Genomic DNA, 27,585 nt, shown 5'->3' on the forward strand with positions numbered 1-27,585 from the left:
TGTTTAAGAAGGATGAATTCAAACTGGAACAGGTACAGAGAAGGGCTACTAGGATGATCCGAGGAATGGAAAACCTGTCTTATGAAAGGAGACTCAAGGAGCTTGGCTTGTTTAGCCTAACTAAAAGAAGGTTGAGGGGAGATATGATTGCTCTCTATAAATATATGAGAGGGATAAATACCGGAGAGGGAGAGGAATTATTTAAGCTCAATACCAATGTGGACACAAGAACAAATGGATATAAACTGGTCATTGGGAAGTTTAGACTTGAAATTAGATGAAGGTTTCTAACCATCAGAGGAGTGAAGTTCTGGAACAGCCTTCCAAGGGAAGCAGTGGGGGCAAAAGACCTATCTGGCTTCAAGATTAAACTCTATAAGTTTATGGAGGAGATGGTATGATGGGATAACATGATTTTGGCAATTAATTGATCTTTAAATATTCATGGTAAATAGGCCCAATGGCCTGTGATGGGATGTTAGATGGGGTGGGATCTGAGTTACTACAGAGAATTCTTTCCTGGGTATCTGGATGGTGAATCTTGCCCATATGCTCAGGGTTTAGCTGATTGCCATATTTGGGGCTGGGAAGGAATTTTCCTCCAGGGCAGATTGGAAGAGGCTTTTTCACCTTCCTCTGCAGCATGGGGCACGGGTCACTTGCCTGAGGATTCTCTGCTCCTTGAAGTCTTTATAGCCAAGCAGGATGGAAAATCGCTCTCCCAGCTACAGGTTGCTGCAGTCCCCTAGTGAACAGACTTGCTCCCTGGGTATTACACTGACCCTGCTCTCTCCAGGATCAAGCCATGGATGAGTTTCTATTCAGCATGTCCTTGCGCAGGGTCATGCCTGGCTGGGAAGCACTGAGCTAGGCGAGCAGGACAGGCAGAGGGCACTTCCCGCGGGTCAGTCCCTGGGGACAAGGGTTGTACATAAAGCCATTTTAATGAAAGACTCTCAAAGACAAACCATGTAGCAAATGCAACCTTTATTGGCGGCAGGGTGGACTAGCCCAATTGTCACAAGTCCCACTGGGTCAGATCCTCCATGCACAACAGCCAAGCCGGCAACCCCCTGGGATGGATACCTGAGAGGCACAGACCCATCACAGGGATTAACAGAGATCAGGGCTGCTGCCCGGGCCCCTCAACAAATCATCTGGTCGCGACGCCTCACTAGGCAGCAGCAGCACTAGGCAGACCCAGAGCATTTGCCTCCTTCTCTGCTCTGGCTTGTCAGTCCCAATGCAGAGGGCACCAGCCAGGGACAAGCTTCATTCCATGCCCTACATGCCAAGCAGGGGAGTGAAGGGTTAACGAGGCAGTCAGGCTCCCCGAGGCTGGGCCAGGGGATGGGCTGGGGTCTCTCGCAGGTCACAGGTGGGGAACATTTTCATAAATGTCATTGGCGGGTAGGGATCCCCCTTCTGGAGACCTCACTCCTGTGGCTGACTCCCAGGTGGGCTTGGGGTCCGCAAGCACAGAGTAGCTGACACAGTATTCCTCCTGGAAAGGGCACATGGACAGTGAGTGAGGTGACAGAGGCAGACAAAGGCCAGAGAGAGCAGCAGGGAGGGAGCAGCAGAACGGGGGGCAGGGTGTTGCACTTACGTTGTCCCTTGGCAGAGTTCCCTTGGGTTTATCTGCAAGAGGAACAGGAAGGGATCAGGATTAGGCATTAACTTTCACCCCTTGAGCCCCCATCACCAGCAGTCCAGCCCCTCAGTGACCAGCCCCAGCTGTGGGATGGGTGTGAGACATAAAACTGAGGTGCTCGGGATCCCAGGACTCTGCCCCCTGGCACTGGCCAGATCCCAGCCTGGGGAGTTACATCCACCGACATAAATGCTAAGCAGGGTGAACCTGTTCAAGATGTCAGAGCCCTGCACTGCCAGCCCACCACCTGCTTCTGGAACCAAGTTCTGAGCAAGCCTTTGAAGGGTCTCTAAAGCCGAGATCACTTTTCCCATTCTTCCCATCCATCCAGTGGTTCACAGTCATGCTGGAAGGGCATAATGAGTGGGATCCCACAGGGATCAGTTCTGGGTCTGGTTCTGTTCCATATCTTCATAAATGATTTAGATAATGGCATAGAGACTACTCTTATAAAGTTTGCAGATGATACCAAGCTGGGAGGGGTTGCAAGTGCTTTGGGGGATAGGATTAAACTTCAAACTGATCTGGACAAACTGGAGAAATGGTCTGAAGTAAATAGGATGAAATTCAATAAGGACAAATGCAAAGTACTCCACTTAGGAAAGAACAATCAGTTGCACACACACAAAATGGGAAATGACTGCCTAGGAAGGAGTGCTGCAGAAAGGGATCTGGGGGTCATAGTGGACCATAAGGTAAATATGAGTCAACAGTATAAAGCTGTTGCAAAAAAAAGCAAACATCCTTCTGGGATGTATTAGCAGGAATGTTGTAAGCAAGACACAAGAAGTAATTCTTCCACTCTACTCCACGATGATTAGGCCTCAAACGAGTATTGTGTCCAGTTCTGGGCACCACATTTCAGGAAAGATGTGGACAAATTGGAGAAAGTCCAGAGAAGGGCAACAAAAATGATTAAAGGTCTAGAAAACATGACCTAGGAGGGAAGATTGAAAAAACTGGGTTTGTTTAGTCTGGAAAAGAGAAGACTGAGAGGGGACATGAGAACAGTTTTCAAGTATGTAAAAGGTTGTCACAGGCGGAGGGAGAAAAATTGTTTTTCTTAAGCTCTGAGGACAGAACAAGAAGTAATGAGCTTAAATTGCAGCAAGGGACGTTTAGGTTGGACATTAGGAAAAACTTCCAAATTGTCAGGGTGGTTAAGCACTGGAATAAATTGCCCCGGGAGGTTGTGGAATCTCCATCATTGGAGATTTTTAAGAGCAGGTTAGACAAACACCTGTCAAGGATGGTCTAGATAATACTTAGTCCTGCCATGAGTGCCCAGGACTCAACTAGATGACCTCTCAAGGTCCCTTCCAGCCCTATGATTCTATTCCTCATGTTTGTGTTTGCCTCGGTGCTTCTGGACTCTGATGGGAAATGGAGACACAGGAGCCAAAACGCCAAAGGAAACACCACTCCCACAGTATTCCAGGCCTGAGCCGGATGCCAGGAGAGCCAGAAACCTCAGGAGAAATTTCCACCCAACAGATTCAGAAAAGCATCCCAATTCCAGCCCGTGAGATTCGCCCAGCTCAGTATTTCCTGCTGGTTTAAAGGGACATGTTCAACTTGCAAATCACATTTATCTGGTGGTATTGGAGTTATGACATTATGAGTAACACCTGAGATGACTGAAACTGTAAGAAGTTAGTGTAGAGAAAATACTTTTTTCCACTTTTTGTGTTTATTTTATCATTTGACAGTGTGATACTCTGGCTACATGGGCTGTGTCCCCCCTACTAATGCCTGCTCCACACAGAGGACAAGAGCCTACTACTGCTACCAGCTTATGGACTTACTCTTTTAGGTCAAATGATAGAGGCCCATGCTTTTACTGCTAAAAGTCTCAGGTTCAAACTACACTGATGAGCCATGACTGGGGTTACTCAAACAGTAATTTCCTTGAACAATCAGTCAAGCACAGAAGAAAATGACTAACTGAGCAGACCCCCTTTAACATCAACAGGGGAGCACAGAATCCCTCTTCCTTTCAACTCGGGATGCACTGTTTAAAGGGGGCTCTCCCCCAAAACAGAATTGTTTGAAATTAGTCAATTTAAAAAAATTCAAGTTGACAGCGTCCCTTTAAGTGACTCGGATGTGGTATTCCCCGGCTTCCTGTCTTTCACTGTCCTGCCCTGTCGCTGTGCCATTTACACCGCTAGCACTACTCCCAAGGGGATGGATTTCTAGGGTGGATGGAGAGAAGTGATCTGTATGGGTGAAATACACCCTGTGTTGCCTTTTAGGTTGTAAATGCAACTTGGGGTGCCCAAGCCGTGTGTGGAGGGAATTCCTCCCTCAAGGAACACATCCCTGCTGATCATCTGCTGTGTTCATTCTGCCCCTGTGCACACACAGACAGAAATCAGTGGCACAATCAAGACAACCAGATTCCAGGATTGTTTCTGTGTCACTCTGAAGCCTCGAGTGTCTGCTGAGTCAGAGTGAGGCCATGGAAACAGCTACAAGCAGGAGCAAGAGCTCTTTGTTCTTCAGGATTTCACCAGGGTCAAATCACTGCGAATCACAGTCTGTTACCGTCCATTTTTCAGTTCTCAGCTACTTCAGGCTTTTTACACTTTACGAATTACACCTGTATACCTGCACGGGCTTTCACCTGGGACTAGTTAATTGGCCTGCAGAGTCGCAGAGCAAGTGAGTGAAACGTTAGCTGCATCTGCCTGTCTCATCCCTTACATCTCTATTAAATCCTTTGTTGCCTCTTGAGGCAAGACACCGTCTTGTTCCACTCACCCACACTTCTTTTCTTGATGTTGACAACTGTATACTCCACCTCTCCACTCTCCGGCTCCAGGGGACACACTGTGAAAACAAAGCCACATCTCACGTATGCCTTGTGCCCCTAGAGCAAGTGCCTGCGCTAGGCACCATCTGCTCTTCCTGCAGCTGCTATAGTGTGCCTGCTGCCCACTCCCGGAGGGCATCCCAGCAGCATGCCGACTTGCCACATTTCATTGGGATCCGACCAGGCTACAGCCACCTGGTGCCAGGTTGGAGCCAGCTCCCTGAAATGGTGCAAACTGTCTTCCCACCACAGCCCCATGCCAGGGATTGTGGGATAGGTACTCAGTGGGCGTTGCGATTGAAAGGATGGCATTAGTGGGGACTTGCAAAGGCTCAGCATGACCCAGCATGGACACACTGAGCTGTTTGCACCCAAACGGGCTCAATTCCAAGGGGTCGGCTCAGTTCTCTGGCGCTGAGGGTTCTCAGCCAGGGACGCGCTCATTGCTCACTGGATTGCGGGGCAGGGTCCCAGCTGGGAGGGATCGGGGCTCCGAGGGGCCCGGTATGGAAATGGAGACCCCAGCCTGGGGAAGGCAGAGAATGCTGCTCTAGTGCAGACAAGGCCAACAAGGCCCTGGTATTAACCACACACTGGTATTAACCGTGGCTCCCTCGGAACAGCGGCCAGGGTCACAGAGCCATGTCTGACCGGTGCCTCCCAGCGGGGCCAAAGGCTGTGTGGGACAACAGCAGAGACAGCTGCACAGCCACAGCACCAGGGCACCTCTCCACAGCCTTGGCACCCAGTGCTCGCGCCTCGGGGCAGGGGCACCACCTCCTCTCTCTGGTGTCGGCCACAAGTAGGCCTCCAGCAGCGTCATGTCACCGGATTATTGCCCCTTACCATTGCCGTAAGATGGCTCCTCAGCATGGAGGCCCAAGCTCCCCAGTGGAGGAAGCCCCTGGCCAGGGGGTTCATGCTGGGCTCGGAGCCGTGTGTCCCTGGGTATAGGAAGACACAGTGAACACAGTGGAACAGGGCAGACATAGACCAGAGAGAGGAAGAGACGCACGAGATGGAGAAGGCACGAAAACGCAGAGGGCCAGAGCTCGTACACACTGAGGGCAGGGCCAGGGGTGACAGGGCTGAGCGTAATGAGAATGCAGCCCTGAACATTTCCAGGGGAAGAGGGGGAGGGGAGAGGGGTCCTGCGGCTTTTGGGTCCTGGGCCCTCCCCATCCTATCACTAAATGTGACTGTTGTGTGAATCTAGTGTCAGAAATGCACCTGGCCCTCTGCGGCCACCCCATTCCTGGCAGGCAAAAACCCTGAATAAGCCCTGCCAACTGAGCCATGCCCCTTTCATAGAATCATAGAATCACAGAATATTAGGACTGGAAGAGACCTCAGGAGGTCATCTGGTCCAATCCCCTGCTCAAAGCAGGACCAACGCCAACTAACTTTGTAGAACCACATCCTTAATAAAGGCCTATTGGCGTTCTTGGCTCCTCCCCTGCTGGGATTCTGTGCTGTAGCCCCTTTTTTCTGGGACAGGGTCCTCTCCTGAGTGCCACAGCGTTCTGGGGATGGATGAACAGACATCAGCCTGCTGGCCTCTGCTCAGCCAGAGGCACAGATTGTCTCGGAACAGGCAGAGAAGAGCTGTTTCCAAGCAATATGCTCCTGTGGAACCAGATATTTTGACTCCAAGACATAATCATAGAATCATAGAAGATCAGGGTTGGAAGAGACCTAAGGAGGTCATCCAGTCCAACCCCCTGCTCAAAGCAGGACCAACCCCAACTAAATCATCCCAGCCTGGGCTTTGTCAAGCCAAGCCTTAAAAACTCTAAGAATGGAGATTCCACCACCTTCCTAGGCAATCTACCAGACCACATGTTGTTGCTGCCCACCCTGTGACGAAGGTTACCGCTGGAAGCTGAGAACAGTGGAGAGGCTAGGAAAATCCAAGGAGCCAGCTTCAGTAATGAAAAACTGGTTCTTACATCGCATAACAAGCAGGCGGTGAGCGTGCTGTCTCCAACCACTGAACAAGTGGGGACCCAAATATTCAGGAGCAATCTGTCACTTTGATGCCTCCCCTTTTGCCTCAAGGTGAGTCAAGTTGTGTATGACAAAAATATCATAGAATCAGAAATGTCAGGCTGAAGGGACCTTGAGAGGTCAACTACAGTCCACCACCCTGAGGCAGGACTAAGGAAACTAGACCATCCCTGGTAAGTGCTTGTCCAACCTGTTCTTAAACCTCCCAGAGTTTAACTCCCCTTAGAGATAGAAAAGTTGTCCTCGTATTGAAGCCAAATTTCTCTTGCTGCAGATTAAGTCCATTACATCTTGTTCTGCCTTCAGTGGCCATGGAGAACAATTGACCACTGTCCTCTTTATAACAGCCCTTAACATATATGAAGACTGATCTTTTCGGTCTTCTTTTTTCAAGCCTATACATGCCTAGTTTTTCTAACCTTTCCTCATAGGCCAGGTTTCTTGTTGTCCTCTGAACTCTCTCAATTTGTCCATATCTTTCTTAAAGCATGGCACTCAAAATTGGACCCAGTACTTCAGCTGAGGCCTCGCCAGTGCTGAGTAAAGCGGGACAGTTACCTCGCGTGTTTTGCATGCAACACTCCTGTTAATACCTCCCGGAATGAGATTTGCCATTTTTGCAAGGCATCACACTGTTGACACATTCAATTTGTGATCCTCTACAACCCCCAGATGCTTTTCAGGAGTTCTACTGCCTAGCCAGCTATTCCCCAGCCCTGGAGCACCCACTGAGTCGGTGCCTATGTTGGCCAAGATGGTCGGGGTGCCACCCTATGCTCTGGATGTCCCTAGCCTCTGACTGTCAGAAGCTGGGACTGGACGATAGGGGGTGGATCACGCAATAACTGCCCTGTTCTATTCATTCCCTCTGGGGCACCTGGCATTGGCCACTGTCGGAAGACAGGATATTGGGCTAGATGGGCCATTGGTCTGACCCACTTTGACCGTTCTTATGTTCTATTGCTTCCCCCTATCCACTAGGCCAGTAACTCTGTCAAAGAAGGAAATTAGGTTGGCATGGCATGACTTGTTCTTGACAAATCCACATTGGCTATTACTTATTATCCTTTTGTCTTCTAACTTCTTACAGATTGGTTGTTTAATCATTTGTTCCAGTATCTTTCCAGGTATCGAAGTTAGGCTGATAGGTTTATAATTCCCCGGGTCCTCTTTGCTCCCTCTTTTAAAGGTAGGTGCCATGTTTGCCTTTCTCTGCTGCCCTATCCCTTGTGTGTCCTTCTGCACCAGCACAGTGTGGCTGTAAAACGCTGCTGCTCTGATGTGCTGGCACTTTACACCCACATTGCACTGGGATCAATGACCCACAAGGTGCAAGGCAACGGAGAATCGGGCCCCAAAGCTTTCAGGTGGACGTGCTATGTAGAGTCAGGTCCAGAGAGCCCACATAAAAAGGAGGGGAAGCAGCCAGGAGAGCCAAGAGCTGAAACCAGTGGGTCACTTAATAATTAAATCATGACCCATTTAAATCAAAGCAACACTGAACCCATCCTTTCCCCTGCCCCACACCCCAACATGCTTCACCCCGTCTGTGCCCGACTCACCTCTCTGGGGCACTGAAAACCATTCCTTCTGCAAAGCAAGTGAAAAAAGATGCATTAATCTCTCCAGACGTGTCACCTTGGCCATCAGGTCTGGGTCACTCTCAGGGGGAGTGAATGCAAGGGAGGGGACAGGGGTGATTCATTACAGGAGACAAGACACCAAATGTGACGGAAGGGATCAGCCTTTTCCCATTCAGGAGCCTCCTGGGCTAAAGCTGTGGGATGGTTTGGCAAAAGGCCTAAATTACAGCAGAGCAAGCGTGGGGACAAAGGTCTAGAATTCATGGTGTGAATTTGGCAGGAAGTTGGAATCCACCCTGGCTCTGACCATTTCAAGCTCCCTTTCCCCGGGAGCGGCTGCATGGCCGAGACTCCCAGAGAAACTCAGAAACGGTCGTGAGTTTCCGAGCACCCGATGGATTGTGATAGCCGCACGCCGTGGAAGGAGCCACACACCTGCTTTCTTCCAGCGCTTGACGTAGAACACCAGAGCCGCAGTGACACCCATCAGGAACAGGAAGGAGACAGTCACAGGCACAGCCACCCGGGGGCTTGCGTGCTCTGGAGAAGACAAAGGGAACATGCCCAGATAAACACAGTGCTCCTGAAGAAGAGACTTCCCGACAGAAACCAACTGAGCCTGTTGAACCACACCTCTGCCAGTGACCACAGGGTGCAAGGCTCAGTCCAATGGGTCAGGCCTCAGACCGGGAGCCAGGCACTTGAGTTCTCTTCAATTCTGCCTCTGATTCACTGTGTGGCCTTGGGCAGGTCCTGTCCCCATTCTGTGCCTCAGTTTCCCCATCTATATAAATCATAGATTTCAAAGCCAGATGGGGCCTCTGTGATCGAGTCTGACTTCCTGTACAGCACAGGCCCTTGAACCCCCCCAAAATAATTCCCGTTTGAACTAGAGCATGGGGCCAGTGACCATGATCTGCTCTTTGGGATCTAGCAATGAGAAGCTCTGTTCTGGTCACTATTGTAAGGATCATCAGAGAGAACAGGGCCACCACCAGCAATCAGAGCCCTTCCATTTCTGGGTAAGGACTAAGGTGCAGGAGGCTCAGATTTTAATCTCTGCCTCTGTAGCTTTGGTTCTGGGTCAGATCCAAACCCAGCTTCCTTCCATTCCAGTGTAGCTGGAATCTCATGGGAACAGCTGATCTTGTGAGAGCTCTGCAGCCTGTGTCTAAGTCTGCACGAGGCAAGCCCATCTGGTTTTGGTGTCATTGTGATGGCCACCATCTTGGCCGACACACCAGGCGTTGGACTGGGAACCTCCAGAGCTGAGAGCAGGAGCTGCTACACCTTGAGCCAAGCCTCTCTAGCAGGGCTGTACTGGACCCAGCTCCTCTGTGGACCAGGCCCAGAGGGGACACGTAACACACACTGACCAGGGGGTTCCCCCTGGACGGGCAGCCCCGATGGGGTCTGGAATCTGAATTACGAACCTGAACGTGAACTGGACCTGAGTCTATATCCCAGCCTGGCCTCTCTCTCCCCTGTCCCTGAGCCACATTTTGCAGGTACCTTTCACGGTGATGGCCAGGATCTCGCTGGGGGCTTGGAAGACTCTCTGGGGGCTGAGCTGGTTGCTGGCAATGCACTGGTAATTCCCTCCATGGCCCAGCTGTACAGACCCGAAATGCAGCGTGTGCCCCACAGCCGTGGGCAGGCCAAGCCCCGAGACTGCAGCCAGCTCCTCAGCGTTGTGAAGCCACTTGAACAGGGGGGCGGTGCCGGACTCCACCGAGCAGCTGAGATTCAGGCTTTCTCCAACCATGACCTCTGGCCCCATGCGATCCATGGCGATGGTGGCCCCGGACACGGGCACTGCAAGCACAAGGGAGACGGCCTGAGAGCAAGGCTGGGGGTGGAGAGATGCTCCGTCACAGACACACCAGAAAGGGGTAACCCAGGCTGGGCCACACAGCAGAGAACAGGCTCCAGAGGTAGTGGTGTCTGGACCTTGTCAACCCAAGGGGGCTCCCTTACCACAATGTGGGGATCGAGAGCAGAGTCCCGCAGCCCAGCGAGCGGCCCATCCTGCCCACCACACAGAAGCACCAGGGCAGCACTGAGGAACCCCTACGTGTGGGAGGCAGGATGCTGCCATGTCCCGCTCCCCACAGTCACCACCACAGCTCGTCCCACCACCACCCCGGTCTACAGGCAGAGATCCCGCCCTCCCACCCCCCCAGAGAGAGCATGTGGAGCCGACGTACTGAGCACAGAGAGGTGGAAGGAGGCGCTGCGCTGGGGGCCACTGGCCATGCCATTATCAGCCTCGCAGAAGTAGGTCCCAGAATCCCGCTCAGACGTCACATTCAGAGTGAGGGATCCCGGCCCTTGGGAACTGACCGTCCTGTTCCCCAGAACAGCCCCCTCGTGATGAAACCGATAGAGGATGGGGGCCGAGCCGCGGGGTGACTCGCACCGGATCTCCACCACGTCCCCGATGGCGGCCCAGGCGCTGGCTGCGCTGACAGTCAGGTGAGGCAGGGACACTGGAACTGACAGAGAATCGGGGCAGGTCAGGGCTCAGCCTGTACCTCAGGTTGCGGAGAGGAGGGGCGGGGAATTCACTAGGATTAGGAGCTCTCTGGGCGAGAGCGTCTCCTGGCTCTGTGTCTGTGTAGTGCCCAGCGCCATGGGCCGGGGACCTGGCTGGGCTCCTTGGCACTGCCCTGTACAGATATCAGGTCATTCGAAGGGAAGGACCATCGTGTTCTGAGGACCTGGCGCTTCGGCCCATTTACTCCTCGTGTCACTGAGGCAGCAGGCTGCTCTAGGGTTGCCAACTTTCTAATCACACAAAACCAAACACCCAAGCCCTGCCCCTTCCCTGAGGCCTGCCCCGCCCCCCGCCCCGCCCCTTCCCTGAGGTTCTGCCCCCCACTCACTACATTCCCCCTCCCTCGGTGGCTCGCTCTCCCCCACCCTCACTCACTTTCACTGGGCTGGGGCAGGGGGTTGGGGTGCAGAAGGACGTGAGGGCTCTATCTGGGGGTGTGGGCTCTGGTCTGGGGCTGAGGGGTTCAGGGTGTGGGAGGGGGCTGCAGGTTGAGGCAGGGGGTTGGGGTGCAGAGGGATGTGAGGGCTCCATATGGGGGTGCGGACTCTGGGGTGGGGCCGGAGATGAGGGGTTTGGGGTGCAGGAGGAGACTCCAAGCTGGGGGTTGGGGCAGAGGGATTCAGAGTGTGGAGGAGGTCAGGGCTGTGGGCTAGGGGTGCAGGCTCTGGGGTGGGGCTGGGATGTGGGGTTTGGGATGCAGGAGGGGGCTCCGGGTTTGATGGGGGCTCAGGGTTGGGGCAGGGGGTTGGGGTGTGGGGCTGGGACACAGGCTTCCCTCCGGTAGCTCCCAGTCAGCGGCGCCGCTGGGGGGGGCTAAGGCAGGCTTCCTGCCTGTCCTGATTCTGCGCTGTGCCCAGGAAGCAGCCAGCACGTCCAGTTCCCAGGCGGAGGTGTGGCAAGTGGCTCTGCACGCTGCTCTCGCCCACAGGCACTGCCCCCACATCTCCCATTGGCTGCAGGTTCCCGCGGGAGTGCAGAGCCAGTGCTCAGGGCAGGGACAGCGTGCAGAGCCCGGTGCCCCTCCCGCCTAGGAGCCGGACCTGCTGGCGGGGGCGAAATGCGGAGGCCCAGCCAGGCCCAGCCACCTCCCCAGCCAGCTGCGATCCCACTGGACACAAGCGTACCCCACACCCACCAGCTTGGCGCTCTGGCCCCTCTAGTGGTGTCTGGGCCACGCCTCGCGGTGGCTGAGCCTGCTACAGCCGTGGCTGCCGAGCTGGGGCTTTCGCCTCAGGCAAGAGAGGCTTGCACATTTAGAGCCCAGTCCCCAGTTCTCCAGGTTGCCAGCAGCCCACCCAAGGGCGCAGTGTAACATGCCCCATCTCTGCAGGGCGGGGAGCCTGGAAGTCGGCAGAGGTACCCCCCTGGGTGCGTGTGACGGGCCTCTCTGCCCTGTGGGGGAGTTTGACAAAAGTATTTCAACCAGCTCCATTCACAGCCTCGTGCGGAGGCCACATCCCTCCCTAGGGCTTCCAGCTGCTACAGCCATGGGCCTCGCCCCTCTCAGCAGGCCCAAGCCAGCAACAGTATCCCCCCAGTGCCCCTCTGCTGACCTTATGCCTAAGGAGAGTCTCTCATGCTCACCCGGGCAGGGGTAAAGCCCCCGTCACCCCATCACTCAGCTGGGACCTGGCTCACCCTTCACAGCAACTTTCACCCTTGGGCTTGGTGCTGGGGCATTGCCGTTGGAGGCCACGCAGTAATACTCCCCCGTGTCAGTCTCCGTGGCTGCAGGGATCTCATAGACCAGCCTCTGTGAGACCTGAGTCTCTGTCCTCAGAGCCTGACTGGAGCCCTTCCGGTGCCAGGAGAAGGTGATTGGCCCCGTGCCCAGAGACACAGAGCAGTTCAACACCAGCCGCTCCCCTTCCATCACCTGCCCCCCGAGGGGCTGGACCTCCATGGAGACTCGGGACACTGGGATTCCTGTGGGAGAGGGGGACAAAGGAGGGCAGGACGTGCTGCGGTGACCCAAGGGATGGGCTCGGTGCCATCTGGACAGATCAGCACTTCTGCCCCCAGGTAAGGATGTAGGGTCCTGTGATTTGGGGAGGGGACAGAATGCAGGGCCCAGGCCCACAACACTATGGGTCATGGGCCCACATGAAGTGTGTGGTAAATCTGCTCAGGTTTGCAAAGGCTAGTGTATATATTGCAAATGTTAATGCAAAGGCTCGTCTTGAGCAGTGAAAGACAGTATATTCCTGAGGTACAAGGCTGGGAGCTGGGGGGATTTGGCTGGTGCCTTTCTCTGTGTGATTCATGAGTGGCTCTGGGAGCATTCATGCAATCTAGTTGGGTGCGGGGCTCCACATGTTGCTGTTCTGAGTGATCACAGCACCTGAAGGGGTTTGCTGCTTGTCACTAGCAAAGCATTGTGAGAGACAGCCTAGGCTGGAGAGTTAGAGGGCTCTGTGTTGGTTCTGAGGGCTCGGGTTCTCCCACGAGCTGACGTGCTGTGCTCTTTTGGCCCTACGCGAGCAGAACTGATTCAGCTCCAGCCGCCGTTCCTGTGTCCTGGGGTCTGAAGCTCTATTTTGCATCATGGAATTTATCAGGGTCTTCACTGCACCTCAAATTTCAGCCTGCAAATGCCACTGGACTGTGGCAGGGGCAGGTTGGCCCCATGTGGGCTCAGAAGCCACAGAAAGCTCGGCATAGATTCCATGTAGTTTTCTTTCCATCCCAGGTAGGTGGGAACCTTCAGAACCTGACCCCACCATCCCTGCCCCAGACACTCACGTTTAACAGCAATCTTTAACTTGGGACTCCATTTCCATACACTTGAGGTCACCGTCCGCACCACACAATGGTAATATCCTGAGTCCTGTAGCCCTGCCACTGGGATGTGGTAGTCAATGGAGCTCCTAGATCCTCCCAAGTCCCTGCTGTCTTTGTAGAAGAATCTCTGAAGCAATGTGTCCGATTTCTGGGGGTTGAGCTCTGTGACACACCTCAGGGTCACCGGGCTTCCTTCCATGGGGTCACCTGAGCCTGCTGCCCTCAGCACTGGAGACGAAAACAACTCTAGAAGCAGATCAAACTTGGTCACCAGCAGTGTTCAACGCCAGAGCCCAGGGTAGGCTTTGGAAACTACTGCATTTCAGACCGACAGACAGGGATCTACCCCCTGCCCATCCCTAAAATCTCCCATCACAATGAACCTGTTTCCCTGTGAGAGAACATTTCACTCTCATTTGGAGTCCTGATCCCCTGTAACAGCCCGTCATTGACTTCCTGTTGGTTTTTAAAGCCTCTCACCACATCAGAACAGGCCTCCTTGGAGGGACCTTCTCCTGCTTTATCTCCCATCGTGGCAGCTGGGAGCTCCAGAGATGGAACTGCTGATCCTGCAATGCTGGGCAAGGGGAGGTAGGGCCAGGACTCTGTGCAGATGGATGGGGAAGTCATGCCAGAGCAGGACCCCGAGCTGTTCTCTCTCCCTGTCAGCTCTCTGAGATTTGCGGGGGCTGGTTGTTTGTTGTGGTCTAAGGCTGGTTTCAGAGGTGGGGAGGGCAGGATTTCTGAGCCCACTTTGATATTTATTTATTGGCTCCCGTTATTTAATAAATAACGTTGTTTGCGTTTGAATGCATGTTTTGTTCTTTGTCTTCTGAGGCCCCCCCTGAGGGAGGCAGGTAGCAGGTGCCAGATGATCATTTGTGAGGAGCGGGAGGGAGGGAGAGCTCAGTGGTTTGAGCATTGACCTGCTAAACCCAGGGTTGTGAGTTCAATCCTTGAGGGGGCCATTTAGGGATCTGGGGCAAAAATTGGGGATTGGTCCTGCTTTCAGCTGTGGGTTGGACTAGATGACCTCCAGAGGTTCCTTCCAACCCTGAGATTCTATGAGGTCATTATTAGGTATTGTCTTTCATTGTAGGTTTATCCAACCCCACTTGCTTTGCTCTGTGTAGACATACAGATATTAAAATATTTCTCAAACATACATTGTTAGCAGCTATGGCTCTTGCTCCTTCTTTGCAGAGGTGGATTAGGGGTTTGTGGGGCCCTGGACCAGAGCAAGTGGGGGCCCCTCCCCACCACTTCTGCCTGAAGTCACACTCCACCCCCACTCACCCCCTGGCACTCATGCTGGGGAGTGGGGTCGGGGCATAGGGGCTTCCCCTGCTCCCCGGCAGGAGCACTGGTCGAGTGGGGGAGCGGGTCAGGGCATGGGCGCACCCATTTTTCCAGGGGCCCCCCAATTGGCCCAGGTCCCTGAGCATGGGCTCCGTTGGCCCAGTGGCTAATCTGCCACTGATTCTCTGCCCTTCTGTCTGCAGCAAGTAAGATTGTCACCACTCACCCTTATGCATATTCCAAACCCTTAGCTTCCCCTCAGAGCTAAAGTCAATGAGAGTCAGTAGTCCCATCCCAACAGGTGGGACAGCTTGTCTGGGGGGCATTAATTAGGCTAAAGTTAAAATACTCAGCTCCCAGGAAAGGAAGCTCTGATCTATGATAAAGAATCTTCCAACCAAACCAAAGACTCTCATCATTCACTTGTGGCTGACTCCCATCTCTTTCAGTCTAGCTAAGGAAACCCCCTGCCAGGCGACTGACAGGAATAACTACTCCTTTCCTCATGCAGAGTGCCCTCTGTCTCCTATGTGTGAACCAAGGGCCAAGAAGGAGGATGGAAGCTGTGGGAGTTAAATCAACTAGAGCCAACTGACTGGGAGACCTAGAAAACTGAAGGTCAAATGGGATAAACCCCCTGTTTCCCCAAGAAATACAAACTACCCTGCCTTCACCTCCTGCCCCACTGCACGTTTGTTTGCCTGATTTATCTCTGGGTGAATAATCTGTCTTGTTCCTCTGATGCAATGTCTCGTATTCAGCAGTCTCTCGTTGGAGTCTGTTGCTTCCGATGAAGTGAGCTGTAGCTCACGAAAGCTTATGCTCAAATACATTTGTTGGTCTCTAAGGTGCCACAAGTACTCCTTTTCTTTTTGCGAATACAGACTAACACGGCTGCTACTCTGAAACCTGTCATATCCAATGATAATCCCTGGAAGATGTGACGTGAAAGGTATTAGATACAATCAAAGAATGTCTGACCCGTGTCCACTGATTTAGAGGACTATAAGAGGTTGTTCGTTTCCTTTCTAATGGGTTGCTGCGCTCTAGAAGTGACAACTATTGTATAGCACAAGCAAGAGACAGGAATGTTAAGAGGTATAAGCACATAAAAGCGGGGAGCCCAGTCCATAGTCCAGGCTAATACTGAAATACAATCCATGGAACGAATGAAACCTTCTGACTAACAGGAGCATCGAAGAGACAAGGTGGGGAAGGTAATATCTCTTATTGGCTCAACTTCTGTTTTTGAGAGAGACAAGCTTTCGTGCTTACAATTCAGCGCACTGAATTCCCCAATAACAACTATGTGGGTGAAATGAGACAATCACACCACCAGGGGTGGGGAACCTTTTTTTTATCAGGGGCCACTGATCCACAGAAAAACTCAGTTGTGGGCCACACACAGCCCCGCGGGGGAGCACGGAGGCTTGGGGCTTCCCGTAGGCTCCAGGGTGGGGCTAGAAATGAGGGATTCAGGGTGTGGGAAGGGGCTCCGGGCTGGGGCAAGGGGTTGGGGTGCAGGAGTGGGTGAGGGCTCCGGCTGGGGGTGCGGGCTCTGAGGTGGGGCTGGGAATGAAGGGTTTGGAGTGCAGGAGGGGGCTTAGGGCTGGGGTAGGGGTTTGGGGTATGGGAGGAGGTTCGAGGTGCTGGCTCCAGGAGGGAGTTTGGGTGCGAGAGGGGGCTCAGGGCTGGGGCAGGGAGTTCGGGCTGCGGGCTCCGGCCATGCGGCACTCACCTCGAGTGGCTCCCAGCCGGCGGTGCAGTGGGGCTCCAGGAAGCAGATGGCATGTCCGGTCTGTAGGCAGAGGCACGGCCAGGCGGCCGCCCCCACAACTCCATTGGCTGCAGTTCCCGGCCAAAGGGAGTTGCAGAACCAGTGCTGAGGGCAGGGGCAGCACGCGGAGCTTCCCTGATCACCCCTTTGCCTTGGGGCCACAGGGACATGGTGGCTGCTTCCAGGAGCTTGCCACAGGCCAGAGACTTGCCACAAGCCAGATGAAATTAAGCAGTGGGCCAGATCCAGCCCACGGGCTGTAGGTTCCCCACCCCTGCACTACGCTCTCAAATGAACTCACACAGAAACATGACAGAAGACAAAAAAGCCCCATCACCTGTGGGTGAACACTTTTCACAGAACGATCACTGCATATCTGACCTCTCAGTCCTTGTCCCCAAAGGAAACCTGCACAACACCTTCAAAAGATGAGCCTGGAAACTTCAGTTCAGAACTTTGCTAGACACTAAAAATCATGGACTGATAGAGGCACTGGATTTATGGCTTATTACAAGAATCTACAACACCCTAACCTCCCCCCTACAGTTTCCTCCCCCTATGACGGGAGGGGTGTTAACTGGCCACTTCCCCTTGAATGGTCCCTTGAAATGTGTTAATTCCTGATGCTAAACAATCTGTCCCACCTTGTATTTAGCTGTGACACTTTCGGTACCTTTCCCAGACCTGGCAAAGAGCTCTGTGTGGTTCGAAAGCTTGTCTTTCTCACCAAGAGAAATTTGTCCAATAAAAGCAACTATTTCACCACACTCCTTGTCTCTCTAATATCCTGGAGGGACCAACAAGGCTCCACTGCATAGGAGCATCCAAGAAATTTGTCATGACCCAACACCATCTGCTGGATACTGATGGAAGCAGCTGAAAAATGGAGAGCTGAAATCTGAGTGCCTGTTTACTAGGGCCAGATAGAAATAAGAGGGGCTATACCCTGTGAGCACATGTGGACCTCAGAGCTTTGCTAAACCCCCATGTGGGAAAGACTCTCTCCCCTCTCCCACACATCATGGTCACAGCATGAAGCAGAGTTGACTGAACCTAACAATAAGCTGCTGAATCCAGAAGTGTGACCCGACGCCCAGACCAGCTGGGTGGAAAGGACTCTCCCCTATGTCAGGGTTACCGGGGTCAGGAGAAGTGGTGAGATTTCATTTCAAATATTGTGTTTCTCCTGCTATTCTTGAATATGACAAACTGCAGATTAGCTGGTTGAGTCTGCGTTCTTTAGTGAGCCCTCACTAACTAATGCCATGCGCAGGGGTCTCTGACCTAAGCCCAGGCAAACTGGCCTAAGAGAGATTTAAAACAATACCTTTACGCAATCGCTTTAGGTATTTTAAATTTGTGCCTTTCACACCAAACTATTTAACTAGCAGGGGCCACACGCTGAGCCTTATAGGTGCCTTCGAGACAAGCGTACCCTTCCTCCTTGGAGAAATCCTGGAAGCATGAGAAATGTATCAGAGGGACTAAAGAACTGATGAATGTAAATAAATGTAATAAGAAATTTCGGTGATCTGTGCTCTTCCTCGGTACACCTGCTGAGCCTCAATGCTAGTCTATGACAGTTGTAAGAGTGTATTGGTGTGTCCTACTGACCGCTATTCCTACCTACATGCCTCCAGCTTTCACCCTGACCACACCACACGATCCATCGTCTACAGCCAAGCTCTGCGATACAACCGCATTTGCTCCAACCCCTCAGACAGAGACAAACACCTACAAGATCTCTATCAAGCATTCTTACAACTACAATACCCACCTGCGGAAGTGAAGAAACAGATTGATAGAGCCAGAAGAGTTCCCAGAAGTCACCTACTACAGGACAGGCCTAACAAAGAAAATAACAGAACGCCACTAGCCGTCACCTTCAGCCCCCAACTAAAACCCCTCCAACGCATTATTAAGGATCTACAACCTATCCTGAAGGATGACCCAACACTCTCACAAATCTTGGGAGAAAGGCCAGTCCTTGCCTACAGACAGCCCCCCAACCTGAAGCGAATACTCACCAACAACCACATACCACACAACAGAACCACTAACCCAGGAACCTATCCTTGCAACAAAGCCCGTTGCCAACTGTGCCCACATATCTATTCAGAGAACACCATCACAGGGCCTAACAACATCAGCCACACTATCAGAGGCTCGTTCACCTGCACATCCACCAATGTGATATATGCCATCATGTGCCAGCAATGCCCCTCTGCCATGTACATTGGTCAAACTGGACAGTCTCTACGTAAAAGAATAAATGGACACAAATCAGATGTTAAGAATTATAACATTCATAAACCAGTCGGAGAACACTTCAATCTCTCTGGTCACGCAATCACAGACATGAGGGTCGCTATCTTACAGCAAAAAAACTTCAAATCCAGACTCCAGCGAGAAACTGCTGAATTGGAATTCATTTGCAAATTGGATACTATTAATTTGGGCTTGAATAGAGACTGGGAGTGGCTAAGTCATTATGCAAGGTAGCCTATCTCCCCTTGTTTTTTTCCTACAAACCCCCCCCCCCCCCAAGACGTTCTGGTTAAACTTGGATTATTGCTGTGCACATTGTAAGATGAGCTATTGCCAGCAGGAGAGTGAGTTTGTGTGTGTGGTTTTTGGAGGGGGGGGGTGGGGGGGGTGAGAAAACCTGGATTAGTGCTGGAAATGACCCACCTTGATTATCATGCGCATTATAAAGAGAGGTTTCAAAGAGGGATGGGCTATTACCAGCAGGAGAGTGAGTTTGTATGTGTGTCTGTGTGTGTGTGGGGGGGGGGGGGGAAGAGTGAGAAAACCTTGATTTGTGCTGGAAATGGCCTTCCTTGATGATCACTTGATGATCACTTTAGATAAGCTGTTAGCAGCAGGACAGTGGGGTGGGAGGAAGTTTTGTTTCATGGTCTCTGTGTGTATATAATGTCTTCTGCAGTTTCCACGATATGCTATGCATCCGATGAAGTGAGCTGTAGCTCACGAAAGCTCATGCTCAAATAAACTGGTTAGTCTCTAAGGTGCCACAAGTCCTCCTTTTCTTTTTTCTTTTTACGAATACAGACTAACACGGCTGTTACTCTGAAACCTGTCATTATGCAAGGCACTGCATTTAGCCGCATGGAGTGGAAATCTATCAACTGCATGAAAAAACTTGTACAGATACAGACAGACATCATCTTCCTTTCCAAATGCAAACAGATGGACATCGTACCAAAAGGACTGAAGGTAAAAAATCCATTACAATCTACATACCACACAGACTATGCTGACAGCTTGTGCCACACGCTCTCAAAGAAACTGCGGAATCACCTGATCAACATCCTCTACAGCAAACAGGGAAAGATTAAGAATGAGCTCTCAAAAATGGATACTCTCATAAAAAACCAACCTTCCACACAAACTTCCTCGTGGCTGGATTTTACTAAAACTAGACAAGCCATTTACAACGCACACTTTACTTCTCTACAAAAGAAAAAGGACACTAAACTTTCTAAACTACTACAGGCTACAAGGGGCCACAGCAATGGTCCCCTCAACCCACCCAGCAATATTGTTAACCTATCCAACTATACTCTCAGCCCAGCAGAAGCAGCTGTCCTATCTCGGGGTCTCTCCTTCTGCCCCTCCACCCCCTCGAACATGATACAGTTCTGTGGTGACCTAGAATCCTATTTTCGACGTCTCCGACTCAAGGAATATTTCCAAGATACCTCTGAACAACATAATGATCCACAGAGGCCTGCCTACCAACATTACAAAAAGAAGGATTCTAGGTGGACTCCTCCTGAAGGTCGAAACAGCAGACTGGACTTCTACATAGAGTGCTTCCGCCGACGTGCACGGGCTGAAATTGTGGAAAAGCAGCATCACTTGCCCCATAACCTCAGCCGTGCAGAACACAATGCCATCCACAGCCTCAGAAACAACTCTGACATCATAATCAAAAAGGCTGACAAAGGAGGTGCTGTTGTCATCATGAATAGGTCGGAATATGAACAAGAGGCTGCTCGGCAGCTCTCCAACACCACTTTCTACAAGCCATTACCCTCTGATCCCACTGAGAGTTACCAAAAGCATCTACAGCATTTGCTCAAGATACTTCCTGAAAAAGCGCAAGATCAAATCCGCACAGACACACCCCTGGAACCCCGACCTGGGATATTCTATCTACTACCCATGATCCATAAACCTGGAAATCCTGGACGCCCCATCATCTCAGGCATTGGCACCCTGACAGCAGGATTGTCCGGCTATGTAGACTCACTCTTCAGGTCCTACGCTACCAGCACTCCCAGCTACCTTCGAGACACCACTGACTTCCTGAGGAAACTACAATCCATTGGTGATCTTCCTGATAACACCATCCTGGCCACTATGGATGTAGAAGCCCTCTACACCAACATTCCACACAAAGATGGACTACAAGCCATCAAGAACACTATCCCCGATAATGTCACGGCTAACCTGGTGGCTGAACTTTGTGACTTTGTCCTTACCCATAACTATTTTACATTTGGGGACAATGTATACCTTCAGATCAGCGGCACTGCTATGGGTACCCGCATGGCCCCACAGTATGCCAACATTTTTATGGCTGATTTAGAACAACGCTTCCTCAGCTCTCGTCCCCTAACGCCCCTACTTTACTTCCGCTATATTGATGACATCTTCATCATCTGGACCCATGGAAAAGAAGCCCTTGAGGAATTCCACCATGATTTCAACAATTTCCATCCCACCATCAACCTCAACCTGGTCCAGTCCACACATGAGATCCACTTCCTGGACACTACAGTGCTAATAAACGATGGTCACATCAACACCACCCTATACCGGAAACCTACTGACCGCTATTCCTACCTACATGCCTCCAGCTTTCACTCTGACCACACCACACGATCCATCGTCTACAGCCAAGCTCTGCGATACAACCGCATTTGCTCCAACCCCTCAGACAGAGACAAACACCTACAAGATCTCTATCAAGCATTCTTACAACTACAATACCCACCTGCGGAAGTGAAGAAACAGATTGATAGAGCCAGAAGAGTTCCCAGAAGTCACCTACTACAGGACAGGCCTAACAAAGAAAATAACAGAACGCCACTAGCCGTCACCTTCAGCCCCCAACTAAAACCCCTCCAACGTATTATTAAGGATCTACAACCTATCCTGAAGGATGACCCAACACTCTCACAAATCTTGGGAGAAAGGCCAGTCCTTGCCTACAGACAGCCCCCCAACCTGAAGCGAATACTCACCAACAACCACATACCACACAACAGAACCACTAACCCAGGAACCTATCCTTGCAACAAAGCCCGTTGCCAACTGTGCCCACATATCTATTCAGAGAACACCATCACAGGGCCTAACAACATCAGCCACACTATCAGAGGCTCGTTCACCTGCACATCCACCAATGTGATATATGCCATCATGTGCCAGCAATGCCCCTCTGCCATGTACATTGGTCAAACTGGACAGTCTCTACGTAAAAGAATAAATGGACACAAATCAGATGTTAAGAATTATAACATTCATAAACCAGTCGGAGAACACTTCAATTCTCTGGTCACGCAATCACAGACATGAGGGTCGCTATCTTACAGCAAAAAAACTTCAAATCCAGACTCCAGCGAGAAACTGCTGAATTGGAATTCATTTGCAAATTGGATACTATTAATTTGGGCTTGAATAGAGACTGGGAGTGGCTAAGTCATTATGCAAGGTAGCCTATCTCCCCTTGTTTTTTTCCTACAAACCCCCCCCCCCCCCCAAGACGTTCTGGTTAAACTTGGATTATTGCTGTGCACATCGTAAGATGAGCTATTGCCAGCAGGAGAGTGAGTTTGTGTGTGTGGTTTTTGGAGGGGGGTGTGTGTGTGGGGGGGGTGAGAAAACCTGGATTAGTGCTGGAAATGACCCACCTTGATTATCATGCGCATTATAAAGAGAGGTTTCAAAGAGGGATGGGCTATTACCAGCAGGAGAGTGAGTTTGTATGTGTGTCTGTGTGTGTGGGGGGGGGGGGGGGGGGAAGAGTGAGAAAACCTTGATTTGTGCTGGAAATGGCCTTCCTTGATGATCACTTGATGATCACTTTAGATAAGCTGTTAGCAGCAGGACAGTGGGGTGGGAGGAAGTTTTGTTTCATGGTCTCTGTGTGTATATAATGTCTTCTGCAGTTTCCACGATATGCTATGCATCCGATGAAGTGAGCTGTAGCTCACGAAAGCTCATGCTCAAATAAACTGGTTAGTCTCTAAGGTGCCACAAGTACTCCTTTTCTTTTTTCTTTTTACGAATACAGACTAACACGACTGTTACTCTGAAACCTGTTGGTGTGTTCAGTGCATGCCTAGAACACTGGTTGTGTGTACACTTGACTGGTGCCGTGTTAATGGTAGACTGGTTTGGTCCGGAGTGAATTAATAAACTGTTGATTGGTTAAGAATAACCAAGTGACCTGTTCTGAGAAATACTGGCCCAGGTAAAAGCTGACCTGAAAAGAACCTAGCATTACAATGAGTAAGCTAAGCGCTCATGGGACTCTGTAGAAGGGGTTATCCTGTTTAGTTTCCTTTCCAATACTGGCTACAGATCTTATCACATTGGCAAATCGAGTCTGTTAGATCTCAGCTTTAAAATCAAACCGGCACCTCGGCACGTTCCTAAAATGGATCCATTTTACGCTGACGCCCGTCCCTGCCTGCTGCGCTGTAACGCTCCTGCTCCTACAGCTAGACATAAAGGGCCCAATTCTGACCTCACTTACCCCTGGGGACGTCAGTTGTAGCAGCCAGTGCAGCTACGCCAATGTCCAAGCAAGGGGAGACCAGATTTTGGACTAAAGTCACTTGGCCAAATTATGATTCTCCTAACGGCAGCTAGGTAAAGGCAAAGCCTTCCCCGCCAAGGAAGCTGAGGCAGGACGTCCACTGCTTATTTTGTGAAGAAAGAGGTGCCGGGCTCAAGCAATAGTGACGGTGTCCTCTGCACCACATGACCTCGCACACACTGTACGTGCGAGGTCACACCTTGCACCACTGACAGAAGATGCACCAGGCTCAGCTCTGAGTATGTCCTGTGTGCTGGGACTGCCCCCTCTGCCCAGCCCCCCACTCACAAAAATTCCTCACCTTGGACAGAAATAAACACCGCAGGAGAAATTTCTTCAGTAATCTTGAATGTAGTTCTCATTGATCCTGTGCAGTGATAGTTGCCACTGTCACTTGTCCTTGCTTGTTTGATGGACAGCTCTGAGTTCACATAGGGTGGAGTAACGTATGCTTCATTTCTGTAATATTTTATCCCAGATACCTCTGCTCCCTTCCATCCGTAGCACCTCAGGTGCAGTGGGTCCCCTTCGAACACAGCATAGTAAGGGGCCTGGAGAATCAGCCACTCTGAAAGAGAGACACCGAGAGCCAATGGCGGGTTACTGCATGGCCCAACAGGGCCCGTGCCCAGGGGCCCCAGCCAATTTGGGGCCCGCAGAAAAATCTCTCCCTGCCATGGCCATGGGGCTGGAGGAGCTCTTGCTGCCCACCGTGGCCCCAAGGCACAGAACTTCTCCAGTCTCGGGGCCGCAGGGTTGGGGGGAAATGAGGGGTGGGCGGAGGGGTGGAAAGGAGCAAGCAGGGGGAGGCGCCATGGGGGAAGGGTGGAATGGGACAGGGCCATGGGCGGAATGGGTGGGGGCTGCAGGGGGAAGGGACAAAGCTGGGCTGGGTGTGGAATGGGGGCAGGGCCATGGCAGAAGGGGCTGGGCCACAGCTCCAGCACCGGGCTCCTCCCCCCCACTTGCTCCAGCCCAGGGCTCCAGGAGACCTTAATCCGCCTCTGCTGAGAGCAGCAGCTCCAGGAGATCACGGCACCAGGGAACTCAGTGCGCTCAGTTCTGCAGGCTGTGGGCTGCAAGTCACACTCACCCTTTGCGGGGAGGGAGAGAGAGAGTCAGGCAAAAAAGTTCCCCAGGCCGCAGGTAAAAGTGAACCACAGGAAAATCCTTTCTAGCCAAGAGAAAGACAGACATTAATTTGCCCTGGTAAGGAGGGGCAGGCGAGCCAAAGAACCGCAAGAGGGGTGAGTCCAGGCTGAGCGAGGGGGAGGCAGGAGACAGGGTCAGGGCTCTGGAGAGAGAGCTTGGGAGGGAAACAGCATCAGAGGAGGTGGGATACCAGCTCCCAGAGGGGGGAAGGAGGGGGCTGTGCCCGCTGGCCTGCAGCGTGGAATTTGGGAGCAAACTCAGATTCTATTGACTGATCCCCCACCACAGCCCAAGCCAGAAGCAGCCTCTGGGAGCATGCCTGCCCCACTGCTGCTCCGGCTCCAGTGAGCTGGGGGCAGGTGCCCCAAGGCCTTTCTCCTGCAGCCAGGGGGGCCTCCAGGTAGGGTGTGACCACCCGTCCCTTATTTTAAGGAACACCCCTTGACCATCTGAAATATTAAATTGAAGCTTACAACAATTGCTCTGTATTCCGGAGGGCAGGAGAAATGTACACGTGGGAGAACATGCTCTGCTAAGGGAAATGGTGTTTTCTTAAATTGTCCCTTATTTTTCATGTGGTTTTCCCTAATTTCCATCCAACAAAAGTGGCCACCTGACCTGCAGGCTAGATCCCTGCCAGACCCCGAGTGGAGCTGTGGGCAGGTAGCTGGCAGCATCTCCCTCCGCTCACTGCTTCAGGAGCTGGGTTTGCCCCACTGCAGAGTGGGCAGCAACTCCACAGGGCCCCACAGGTCAGAGCAGAGCAGAAAGGCTCCGACCTGCTGTTACGTGACTCACTTTCAGAAATGGTCAGCAGAACGGGGTCGCTTTGCCCGGAGCCAGGAGCCTTGCACTGGTATCTACCTGCATCACTCATCTTTGTCTTTTCAATTGTGAAGCTGTTTTTTACTGTGTTTCTCAATGACTTGTCGTTGTGATACCATGAGAAACTCCATCCAGGAGAGCGGGATGTGCTGCACGTCAGAGTAACGCTCTGCCCCCTAAACACTGTGCTCCATGGAGGGTTAAGGGTCAGCGTGGCCTTTTGTGCAGTCGCTGTAGGGCCGGCAGAGAGGGAGGAGACAACAGGACAGAGCTGACCTCAGGGTAAAGGAGGAGATGAGCCCCATGGCCTCAGCACGGGAGGCTGGAGCCAGGGAACTGCGCAGGGGTACGGTAGTGCCTCATGGCATCCAAGTCCTGTTTAGCATTAGGGGGTAGTGGGATAATGTCCCAATGGTGCCCCCTTGGTACCCAGGTGCTGTCTAGTACTAGGGCAGTAGGATAGTGTCACAGCCGCACCCCCAGTACCCAGGTAGTGTCTGGTGGTAGGGGGCAGTGGGGTAATGTCACAGCAGACCCCATAGCCGGGTACTGTCTGGTGATAGAAGGCAGTGGGGTAATGTCACAGCAGACCCCGTAGCCGGGTACTGTCTGGTGATAGAGGGCAGTGGGGTACTGTCACGGCAGCCCCAGTACCCGGGTACTGTCTGGTGATAGAAGGCAGTGGGGTAATGTCACAGCAGACCCCATAGCCGAGTACTGTCTGGTGATAGAAGGCAGTGGGGTAATGTCACAGCAGACCCCGTAGCCGGGTACTGTCTGGTGATAGAAGGCAGTGGGGTAATGTCACAGCAGACCCCATAGCCGGGTACTGTCTGGTGATAGGGGGCAGTGGGGTAATGTCACAGCAGACCCCGTAGCCGGGTACTTTCTGGTGATAGAGAGCAGTGGGGTACTGTCACGGCAGCCCCAGTACCCGGGTACTGTCTGGTGATAGGGGGCAGTGGGGTAATGTCCCAGCAGCACCTCCTGGTACCCAGGTACTGTCTAGTATTAGAGAGCAGGGGCAGCACCCCCTGGTACCTGCACGTTAGGGGTTGGGGCCCCTGCAGTTTATGTTAGCAGGAATATTCAGAGATGAGCAGGACTCACCAGCGAGGCCAAGGGCTGCAAAAGAAATGAGAAGGAGTGAGGCTTAGTGCAGTCTGTTTCCCGCAACACCAGCGTGGGGGCTGTTATGGGAAGTCCTCTGGCCTGTGTCAAGCAGCTGCTCAGACGCGGGGATCACTGAGGTCCCTTCTCGCATCACAATCTAGGGAGGGAGCCTGCTCCCCAGGTGGTCAGAGCCCTCATCTCCCCTGCACATGGGGACATGGAGCCCACCCGGGCCAGGGGCTCCTCCAAGGCCTCCTGTAGAGTCTGGGGGAGCGCGGGGAAGAGAGCCCAGGCATCCAGACTCCTAGAGCTGCACCATCGGGGCTAAGCACAGATCAGATCCCGGCTGGGATGGGCTCAGGGTGAGTCCATGGACTCAGAGCGCTGCCGGGCCTGCGCCCGGTTCGTCACACATGAGACACCTGCTGGCAGCACATCCCAGCTACCCCAGCAGCTCACCCGCCCCACCCCACTGTGCCCGGTCCCACTGCCTCACTGGCACTGGCCATGGCATATCCCTCTGTAGGACCAAGATCCCTCCTGGTACCAGAGCCCACCTCTCTTCATTCCCCAGCGTGTGAAGATCTCAGAAGCCAGCAAACCCAGGGGAGCCCACACTGAGCTGGGCAGGACACATGCTGCTCCCCTGGCGTCTCCAGCTCTGCGGCTTGGTGAATGGGGTGATGTCTCGCCTTCTCTCGGACAGTGAAATGTCTTCCCTGGCTGTCACCAAACCTCATACCCACAGCTAAAATGGCCCATTCCTTGGCACTATCTGCCCCCTTGGGACTGTCTGCAGACTGGCCAGGGACTGAATGGGCCATGGAGACTGAGTCCCCCTCTCTGTTCCCGCAGCAGGGGGAATCCCTCTGAATCTCACTAAACTCCTCTGGGACAGCTGCTCTCCCGTGCAGCCTGCATGGGCTGTCAGCGCCCTGGGACTGCAGTACAATCACCCAGCCCTCCTGCCCACCCCCATGGCCCCCCAACACCCAGCCCCCCAGTCCCTACTCACCCAGCACAAGCAGCTCTGCCCTCCCCAGCATCCTGGACGCTGTGAAAGGAGCCGACCCACACACCCACTGCAGCAAAACATGCTCCCCTTTGCATAACCTCTCTGCTGGGGAAAGGGGAAGGAAGCGGCTTTCCCTTTCGCATAAGGGCTGCTC

The 27,585-nt window shown here is 52.5% G+C and overlaps 1 protein-coding gene across 1 annotated transcript; it reads right to left on the reverse strand.

Moving 5' to 3' along the window:
• Positions 1 to 1,372: 1,372 nt before the first annotated feature.
• On the reverse strand, positions 1,373 to 27,526 carry LOC141977021 (Fc receptor-like protein 3). The gene is given in 14 exon segments (XM_074938230.1): positions 1,373 to 1,504; positions 1,610 to 1,641; positions 4,418 to 4,486; positions 5,316 to 5,413; positions 8,039 to 8,066; positions 8,495 to 8,599; positions 9,572 to 9,874; positions 10,267 to 10,554; positions 12,255 to 12,542; positions 13,359 to 13,643; positions 23,628 to 23,894; positions 25,277 to 25,534; positions 27,432 to 27,489; positions 27,491 to 27,526. Coding segments are annotated over 14 exon segments (2,247 nt in total).
• Positions 27,527 to 27,585: the final 59 nt, after the last annotated feature.

Source organism: Natator depressus, chromosome 24, assembly GCF_965152275.1.
Source record: "Natator depressus isolate rNatDep1 chromosome 24, rNatDep2.hap1, whole genome shotgun sequence".
Taxonomy (NCBI): domain Eukaryota; kingdom Metazoa; phylum Chordata; order Testudines; family Cheloniidae; genus Natator; species Natator depressus.